The following is a 10,350-nucleotide window of genomic DNA, read 5'->3' on the forward strand; positions in this document are numbered from 1 at the left end:
AGAATGATGAGGGCAATGAATGTGCAAATGCGCTTTACACAATTGATGTGTGTGTGGATTGTGATAAGAGTTGTATGAGTCCCCAATAAAATGATTTTTTAAAAATAAATAATAAAATAAATAAATAACAAAGATTAAAAAATAAAAATAAAAAGGCATAAAACTGTTGCATCTGCAGAACCTATAAACAATAAAAATGCTTGGTGGAGTAAAAAAAAAAATTCCCTTGTCTTTATCGTACCCTTGTCCTATTTAAGAATGTAGCAAGTGCTCTCTGTTTTTAAAGATTTGCGTACAAGGCAAGGAAATAAGCTTGTGATCCGTCATCTAAAGTGCAGTCTTTGGTCTCTTCCTGTCCAGAGGAAAGAAGAGTGATTAAAACCAAAAGACATGGAAGCAATTAGTCAAATGGACTAACAGGCCATGCAAACATCAGCCTGCACAACCCTGAGAACAGAACTAGATGGTGAGTGGCTACCCCTCCCTCTGCTCTGAAAAGTCCTGGATCGAGTGGGAGCAAAAGGGGAATAAGACTCAGAATCAAAAGAGACCAGGCTTACTGAGAAATGGGGTGGGGGGCCGAAATCTATGACCCTTAGTCGCCCCTCGGCTCTGGAACTGAACTCCCTCCTGTGGTAAAATAATCAACCATTTAAGATGGAAAGGGCGAATTTGCCCAATGACAAAGTTCGGCGGGTTAAGAAAGAAGGAGCAATAGGAACGGGCAGCAGGCAGCCCAGGGGAGATACAGGATGGTTCATTGCGGGCATTGCAACGCATGAGTTGAAACAAAACATGTATGAACTCTTAAACATAAAACTAGTGATCCGCACTATAAATTTTCTCCTAATTCAATGTAAGACGTTTTTGTTTTGTTTTTGTAAGTGGGAAAAAATGTTTTCCAGGTTCTTGATCGTATTGGTGGAGATCTTTTCCTTCTGTGAGAGCAACATTTCAGATGAGGGTTGGGTGGAGAGAAGAGGACCCACTAGGTAGATACCCTGTACCCAATCCCTGTGACACCAGGAGCACCCACCACAGGGCCGGGCTGCCACAGACAGGAGGGCCCCTTCCTGCCACTGTCCTCGCACCACCCACCCCTGTCCACTTCCTTAGCTCCATCTTCTTGGATCTTCACTGAAGTTCTGTGAGCAAGAACACCCGGATACTTATTGTGCTTAATGGCACATTCCTCATCCGGTCTCCTGCCCACTTCTGCTGGAGAGGAAGGGAGGGGAGTCGGGTTCTAGGTCAGTGCATGTGTGGATGGCTAGGGTCTCCTTACCTTCCCAGGGAGCCTGCTTTTCCCTCCCCATCCTGATGCCACACCCCTGGCCCTGCACCCCACCTTTGTCAGCTCTTCTCCCACCCCTGCTGCGAACCCAGCAAGGGATCAAACCCCCATGGGCACACTCCGGAAGGGACTGGGAGGACTAGCCAGGGGATCCCCTTCCACCCAGGACTCACCGGCCAGGGTCACCCAGAACCAGCTGTGCAGCTGCATCAGGAACAAGAGGCCAGGAAGGGACGTGGGGCCTGGAGCTGGCGCCATGGGACCTGCGGCACAGAGTGCAATCCCAGCTCTGCTTCAGTGAATGAATCTCCGGTGTCCCCTAAGAAGGAGAGTGTCACTTGATTCCATTTTTCCTTTCTTCTTAAATGATTCTTTTTATTGTGAATCAGGTAGGGTTCGTCACTTTTGGATCCACTATTTTACATCTCCCAGATCAAGTGGGTTATCTCGTCGGGGTCATGGAGTGGGATGGTGGCCTGGGAACGTGGAAAGCAGAGAAAGATGGTCGGGCAGGAAACAAGAAGACCTCCCCCAACAAAGGGGGTGACTGAGGGCCCAGACAAAAAGAAGGGTGCTGGCCCTTGTGGGATTCCTATTCCTAGTTGTTTGAGGTGGCACCATATCCCTTTTCAAAGTGGCTGTGCATATTTACAGTCTCATGAGCAGTGAATGTTCCAATCTCTCCACAGCCTTTCCACAATTTATTGTTCTCTCTCTCTCTCTCTCTCTCTCTCTCTCTCTCTCTCTCTCAACATGGCTGTCAATGCCATTGTCTTGATGTGTATCTCTCAAATGGCTAGTGCCTGAGCACATCTTCATAAGTTTGCTGGCCATTTGGATGATGTCATCATTGGTGAACTGTCCGTCCATGTCCTTTGCCCACTTTTAAATTCATCTTTTTCTTAACGAGGTGTTGCAGTTTTCTAGAGATTCTAGAGATTAATCCCTTGCTTGACATGTTCTTCTCAAAAAAGTTTCCCACTCTGCAGGTTCCCTTTTATAATGGGAAGTAAGAGTCATAACGGAGACATATGCACACCCATGTTCATCTCAGCACTGTTCACAATAGCAAGAAGATGGAAACAGTCTAAATGCCCATCAGTAGAAGAATTGATAAAGAAACTCTGGTCCATGATCATGGAGTACTATGCATTGCTTTAAAAAAAAAGGTGATGCCATTACCAGTAAGCACCTGGTGACATGGATTGACTTAGAGAACATCATACTGAGCGAAATTGGTATTGCTAGGTGTCATCAAGGAAAGCATAGACAAAACTCTAGAAAATTTCAGGAAGACATTGCATGAACAAATTGAAAGAAATATTAGAAGTCATACAAATAAAAAATCTACACTAGCATATAAAAATCTACACTAGTACAGATAGGAACTGGAAACACAGGGAATCCAGGGCGGATGATCCCTTCAGGACCAGTGATATGAGTGGCGATACTGGGAGGGTAGAGGGAGAATGGGTTGGAAAGAGGGAACCAATTAAAAGGATCTATATGTGACCTCCTCCCTGGGGGACAGACAACAGAAAAGTGGGTGAAGGGAGATGTTGGACAGGGCAAGATATGACAAATTAATCATTTATAAATTGTCAAGGGCTCATGAGGGAGTGGGGAGCAGGGAGGGAGGGGGAAAAAATGAGGACCTGATGCTGGGGGCTTAAGTGGAGAGCAAATGTTTTGAGAGCGACGAGGGCAATGAATGTACAAATGTGCTTTACACAATTGATGTATGTATGGATTGTGATAAGAGTCGTATGAGCTCCTAATAAAATGATTTTTTTAAAAAGAAATCAAATGAGGGGGAAGGACGGGGGGAATGAGGAGTTGATAACAAGGGCTTAAATAGAAACTAAATGTTTATAAAATAGTGATGGCAACATATGTATGGGTTGTTATACAAGAGCTGTAAGAGCCCCCAATAAATTGATTGTTTAAAAAAAAAATACAGTTAGGGATCAGGCAACATTTTTTCCTGTTATTCATACAGGCATCACAAATTGATGTCAACTCCACATCAACTAATAATAGCAGCATATTTGCATATTACCATCAATGAGACAGACGGTAGTAGCTAGTAAAAGTAGAGAACATCAATTTCTAAGGATTAGTCATATTAACTCAGATTTAATATGATTTTAAGATGGAAACTAGATTATTTTTTACATCAGAAACATGATTTGAAAAAAAAATTTAAAAACCAACAGGCAAAAAAAGGAGAAACAGATGAATTTCACCAATAAATGAAACCTTTGTTTTCTTCCAAAATGTAAAAACATCTAGAATATTAATATTAGGATTTCAGAAATGGAATTTTTGTTGTTGTTGTTGTTAGCTGCCTTCAAGTTGGTTCCGACTCATAACGACCCATGTACAACAGGACCAAACACTGCCCGGTCCTGTGCCATCCTCACAGTTGTTACTGATGCAGTCTCTGGGTCCATCCATCTCATTGAGAGAGAGCCTTCCCCTTCTTCATTGCTCCACTACCGAGCCTGACGTCCTTCTCCAGGGACTGGTCTCTCCTGACAGCACGTCCCGACAAGCACATGAGAGGGAGTCTCACCATCCGAGCCGCTCAGGAGTATTCTGGCTGTATTTCCACTAAGACATATTTGGTTGTTCTTTTGGCAGCTGAGATAGTTAAAATTTATTGTGCCAACCTGGCTGATAAACACATGTGGGGTTAATTGAAGGGCGGAGGGATAAATGGCTCAGTGAGCCTCGCCTTTCTAGTTCTTGGGTTTCTTGCTTTCTGATGGTTGGACCAGGGTGCAACTTCCTTAGCTAGTTCTTGCTTCAGCTGGCAAGGTTCACTTCCTGCAAGACATCCCTGAGGAGAAGCCACATGGAACTACCCCGATGCTGAGTGCTGGAGTAACAATGTGAAGAGCCCTACCAGCGCTGAGATGCTTACACACTCACTGATTCGGCTTTCCTCCTGCAGTCGGCATCATTGCGTGTGTTTTGTGAGATGAAGGAGGACGTTGTGGATTGGTGTAAGACATGTGGACTAATGTTGGACTTGTGGGCTTGGGGGGCTTGGGCAGCACTGGGTTGGGATGTTTTCTTGATGTGCACTTACACTTTATATAAAACTCTCTCTTATGCATATGAGTTTCTGTGGATTTGTTTCTCTAATGTACCCAGACTAACACAGTAGCCCATGGTACTTTCAATATGCTTAGTCAACACCTAATTCAACTGTTTTGATTCTTCTTCAATATTCCTTATTCAATGTCCAACTTTCACATACACATAAGGCAATGAACAATGTCATGGTTTGGGTTAGGCACACCTTAGTCCTCAAAGTATGATCCTTGCTTTTCAATATTCTAAAGAGGTTCTTGGACATCAGATTTACTCAATGCAATGCACCTTTTGACCTCTTGACCACTGTTTCCATGAGCACTAACTGTGGATACAAGCAAGACAAAAGTTTGGACAACTTCAATCTTTTCTCCATTTATCATTTGTCCAGTGTAAGAATTTTGGCCTTTACATTGAGTTGTAATCCATATGGAAATAAGATCAATGCTTGATCTTCATCTGCAAGTGCATCAATTTCTCCTCATTTTCAGCAAGCAAGGTTGTGCCATCTGCATCTCTCAGGTTGTTTATAAGCCTTCCTCCCATCCTGATGCCACATTCTGGTTCATGGAAGCCAACTTCTCCGATTATTTGCTCAGCATATCGATTTAATAAGTATGGCAAGAGGAAAACAACCCTGATGCACACCTTTCCTGGCTCTAAGTCATGTAGTATGCCCTTGTTCTGTTTGCACAACTGCCTTTTGATCCATGAGGACAATATAATATTCTGGGATCCCCATTCTTCTCAAGGCTATGCATAGTTTATGATCCACACAGTCGAATGCCTGAGCATAGCCCATAAAACACAAGAAAACATTTTTCTGATGTTCTCTGTTTTCAGTCAAGGTCCAGCTGACGTCAGCAATGATCTCCCTTGTTCCACGTCCTCTTCTGAATCTGACCTGTCCCTCTGGCAGCTCCCTATCAATGCACTTCTGCAAATGTTGTTGCATTGAAATCAATCAACCACAAAAGGACAAATAACCTATGAGACTACTGTCAGAAAGAAAAATACGTATTCAAAACCAAGATGAAGCCTTTCAAGCCAAAGAGAGCAGACTTTGGAAATGCCTAGGAGAGGAGGGCAATGCACCAGGCTAGACAGCTGACAGGTGAAACAGAAGATCATCTAGGAGGGAAAAGAGAATCAAGAAGAAGGGAAAGGGGAAACTATTGGGGGGGGGGGGCATTGATTAGTAGTTTAAACTATTGAATACAAAGTTGATCTAAATGTAAGCCCTCACATAATTTACAATAAAAGTTACCCCCAAAATGATTCTGACTCGTGATGACCCCAAATATTGCAGACTCTTAACTAGTCCATAGAATTTTATTGGCTGGAATCTTACAGGCCTTTACTTACTTTGTGCCAAGAGTGGGGTTCAAACCACCAACCTTTTGGTAACAAGCCAATCAGAAACTATCTGTGCCACAGTGAGTACATTCTTCTAGAGCAGTGTTTCTGAACCTGTGGGTCACGATCCCTTTGGGGGTCGAACAATGCTTTCACCGGGGTCACCCAATTCATAACAGTAGCAAAATTACAGTTATGAAGTAGCAACGAAAATAATTTTGTGGTTGGGGGTCACCACAACAGGATGAACTATATGAAAGGGTCACGGCATTAGGAAGTTTGAGAGCCACTGTTCTAGAGAGTAAGAGGTCAACAAGACTGTATCCCTTCTTCCCTGAGCACATCCACCCAAACCTCCTTTCAGCCAATGGTTGTAGCCTCTGTTGATGGTCATGAACTGATGGCACGTTCACTATTACTGGAAAAGAAACATTCAGGGAAGGCAATATCCACTTAATCAATATTTACTGGGGACCGAGGACAGGGGGTGGGGACTCCAGCAGTGGCTGGGAATTGTGATCTGAGGTCTGGTACTGGCTGGGACCTGGGGACTGAGCGAGGCAGAGAGACAGGGACTGTGTTCGCAGTTGTTCTCCCCCAACTATGATCTTCAAACGAAAATGTGTGATTTCATTGGGTGATAATCCTTTCCTCCTCTTTTCCGGATCAGGCTGTGCCTTTTTCTCTGCTGATAACTGGTGGAACTCTACACTGACCTATCTACTGACAACAGAGAGGACCCTGTGGCAGTTACATAATATATTATCAACTAGAGTGAAGGAGTGGAGTCTAGCCTTTCAATCAGATTACAGACAATGAGGCCTCTGTGTGGGCATGGCCTTCTCCTGAGGATTCTGGGAACTCCTGTATTCCTCCCTGGAGGTGGGACACACACTCTCTCTGCTTCACATTCCTTTTGACAAGCCACAGGGAGCCACACTAATGGCAGCCAGAGGCCTGGAGCCGGAGGAGCCACGTGGAGTCCCAGGCCTGCACTGAGATGCATCCGCCACCACTGGATCTACAAGAATTTCCACCCACTTGCCTGTGATCTTCTTGCACTTGGCATCATTGTATGTGCTGCACGAGTCTAAAGAGGAATTTATAGATTGGTGTTGGATATATGGGCTAATATAGAATTTATCAACTTTATCTGGACTGGGCTGGGATGTTTTTTTAATATACAATTACTCTTTGATATAAAACTCTCTCTTACGTAAATATGAGTGTCTCTGGATTTGTTTCTCTAGTCAACCTGGAGTAACACAGACCCTGTCCATCTTCTGTTTGGTTGTGGAAAATCAAGCACTTCTCTGAATCATGACCATGTCTTAGGAAAGACATCACCGGTTACAATGCTACATGCAGCCTCTGGCGTTTAGAGATTGTTTCTGTGTGCTAAGAAAAGAACTTCTCTTCTCTGAAAAAGCTCAAAGTTGTGTTTACCATTGACTCTGAGTAACTTATTGCCTGTAATGATACTTAAATAGAAATCTCCATTTTCTCAAACACCTATCAATACCTAACTCTAGTCAAAAAATCTCTATTTTTTTAAAGTTTTTTCCCTACATGACAAAGGATTAATATCTAAAATACATAGAGAAGTCCTATAAAAAAAATTTAAAAGTCTAATTCGCCAAAAGATCTAAAAGGCTCTAGGGATCATATAGATGGCCCCTATACCATTGGAAAGACAAAATCTCATCAACTGTAAAACTAATATAAATTAAAAGAACAATGAGATCTCCTTACACAACTACCGCACTTACACATATTGCTAGATGTGTCAACAGTAAACACTGGAGAGAAGAGGAACAACAGGAACTCTCTTACATGTGAATCTCACTCAGAAACTGGGTGCTGTTTCTGAAACTGTGACGTATGGAGCACACCCATTCAATGTTTGTCAGGATCGGCGTCCCCCCTCTTCTGGAGCCTGGCATGAGTCAAGAGGCCATGAGTTTGTGTGGCGTGAGCGATACGATCCGGGTGTCCACAGAGGCCAATCTTCCTCAACTGGAGCCACCAGACTTGGCTTCAAAACCTAGCTTACTCTGCTCCTGCTCACCAGTCACTTGCCCAGGTAGCCCAGCCACATGATTTGGGGCTGCCAGGACTTTTCCTGTTGTCTCCTCCCAGAGGTTAAGGCAGGCTCCTATCCCCAGCCCTATGCATGACAGCCCCTTTGTAACAAACATCACCTGCACCTGGTAGCTTGGAAGCGGCTGTCTACAATGCCCACAACCTCACAATGACTGAGGTCAGCATGCAACCAGGGTTTGCAGGTAGAGGTGACTGGGGGAGGGGGAGGGGGGAGGGAGGGGCTAGTGAGAAACTGATTGGAGGTGGAGCTCCAAGGACTCAGGTTGGGTTTCACATGGGCTCCCTGTCCCTGCCCCCGAAAATAATTCTAGTAATCACAGAATTGTTGAACAACAGCCAAGTTATCATCATTTTCCCAAAAATGCTGATGTATTTTCTTTAAAAATAGTACAGTGTATTTTCAAGAGATCCTAGGAAAACAATTAGGAAACCTGGCAATTATACCATTAGCTTTCACGAAATGACGTTCTGTGACTGAGTCTCGGGTATTAGGAGTAGATGAATTATGTAGTTTACAAACTTGAAAACATCAGGGCTATGGAGTGGATTCTGATTCATAGCAAGCCTACAGGGGAGTAGAACTGCCCCTTGGGGGTTTCTGAAACCCACATCATAATGGGAGTGGAAAGCCTCATCTTTCTCCCTCAGAGCAATTGGTGGTTTCAAACTGCTGAACACAGGAGCCCAGCGCTTGACCCACTACACACCAGAGCCCCATAATACTTCACAGGAGGTTACTTTCGTGACCTGGGATGAGCCGCAAACGGCCTTTTGGCCAGAGAGAAGTGAAAGCCAGCTAGATAGTTCTGCAAGAACAGGAAATAAGGTAGCCAGATGGCAGCAGGCCAGGGTGGTCAGACAACAGGGTATTGGCTATCAAGGGGTGAAGGAACAGGGAGGATGTTGGGACATCCTTATGTCGGTCATGATTTCCCTGGCAGAAAAGCAGGCAAAACCAGGCAAAACCACTTCTCTGTGTTCTACTTGTGAGCAAGCCCATCCACACATCAGCATCCACACATCTGCATCACCAGAGTGGAGGGCTCTGCTAACCTCCGAGGGGCTGCCTGATTCTTTCTCTGAGTCAGAGCCAGAGCTACCTGCTCCTGCCCCCATGGAGGGAGGACCAGGCTCTGAGGAAAGTCCCTCCTGAAGGCCTGAGCTGCTCTGTCCCTTGGAGGGCCTGGGGCTGCCCCTGCTGCTGAGGAAGAGGGAGGAGCTGCCCGAGGCTGGGGGCCCATCTTCTGGCTAGAAGACAACCAAAGTGTGTCCCTGTGTGGGGCAGGATCTGGGGTCTGGAGGGGCTGGGAGGTTTAAAAAGTTTTTTCAGTTTCTCTCTTGTATGTCTTGAGATACTTTCCTTCTCTGACAGGAGATCTCAGGTGAGGGTTGGGGTGGGGGGTGGGAGGAGGAGGATCCATGAGACACCCTGTCCCCGGTCCCTGAGACATCAGGAGCACCCACCACAGGGTCTGGCTGCCAGAGAAAGAGTGGGCTCCTTCCTGCCACGGCCCCTGGACCTCCACCCCCTGACTTCTTCGTTAGCCCTGCCACCCCCGGCCTCACGGAGGTTCTGTGGGAAGGGGCACAGGGTGGCACAACCCAGACAGTGACTGGGACATTCCTTGCCATGAGTTTGCACCCGGATTCCCAGCCTGTCAGTTGATTCCCATCTTCTTTCTCTGACTTTCCTGCAAACTACTCGCCCCCACCCTGCTCCTCTCCCTTCCCTTCCTCCTTTCTTATCGTTTTCTCTTCAGTCTCCCTTCTCTGCCACGAGAAGCCCATAGAAACCACTGCACTGAACCCACGGAAGCCACTGTGCTATGGGCTCCACGACTCCTTTCCAGCGTCACTTGGCCTAAGTCAACTGCCTCCCTTAGGACCCAGCAGCCTCCCAAGCCCAACGACCACAGCAACATGCCATGGCAACAGCAGTCAGTCATGATCCACAAAACACAAACAAAGCAGGGAACCCAAACCCAGTGGGATGTTTTGAGAAGAAACCCAAAACCGCAAACTGCCTGCCATCGAGCAGATGCTGACTTGTGGGGAACAGAAGGATTTCTCTGAAGCTGTCTCCCCAATAATATGTACCAGATGTAGCTGCTTAAGAATGACTGTACACTAGGCGGTCAGCGAAAGTAGGTCAGAGGTTATTCTCCTTACCATCAGCCATCTAGAGCGGCCAGACTGTATAGTCTGACTCACCCCAAATAGGACCCACTCCCTTCTGACATTGTTCCCTTGAAGCAGTGCCCAAAGGCAAGCCTGGGACCACTCTAAGATGACTAGGTCATCCCCCTCCTATTGCTTGTATTGCCTATGTTGCAATCCCTCCCTATGACGCAGGTGGTTGTGAATTGTATTGCCCCTTTCTGTGATGCATGATGCTGTGATGTATCCCCCTAAAGTGATATGATGTGTGGTTAGCAATAAATAAGGAGGCTCCCTGGTTCTCAGGAGGGTGCTCCCATGAGGGCGGTGGATGAGAGGGC

At 45.7% G+C, this 10,350-nt stretch overlaps 1 protein-coding gene across 1 annotated transcript in view; it reads right to left on the minus strand.

Moving 5' to 3' along the window:
- Window positions 1-1,552, minus strand: part of LOC101654391 (UL16-binding protein 1-like) — a 7,449-nt gene extending 5,897 nt beyond the window's left edge. The window contains exon 1 of the mRNA XM_013004435.2: window positions 1,468-1,552. Within this exon, the coding sequence (XP_012859889.2) occupies window positions 1,468-1,552 (85 nt within the window). The remainder of the gene's footprint in view (window positions 1-1,467) is intronic.
- Between the last annotated feature and the right edge of the window lie 8,798 nt (window positions 1,553-10,350).

The sequence above is a fragment of the Echinops telfairi genome, unplaced genomic scaffold (assembly GCF_000313985.2).
Source record: "Echinops telfairi isolate 266 unplaced genomic scaffold, ASM31398v2 ScPeMD7_3533;HRSCAF=4204_0, whole genome shotgun sequence".
Lineage (NCBI taxonomy): Eukaryota > Metazoa > Chordata > Mammalia > Afrosoricida > Tenrecidae > Echinops > Echinops telfairi.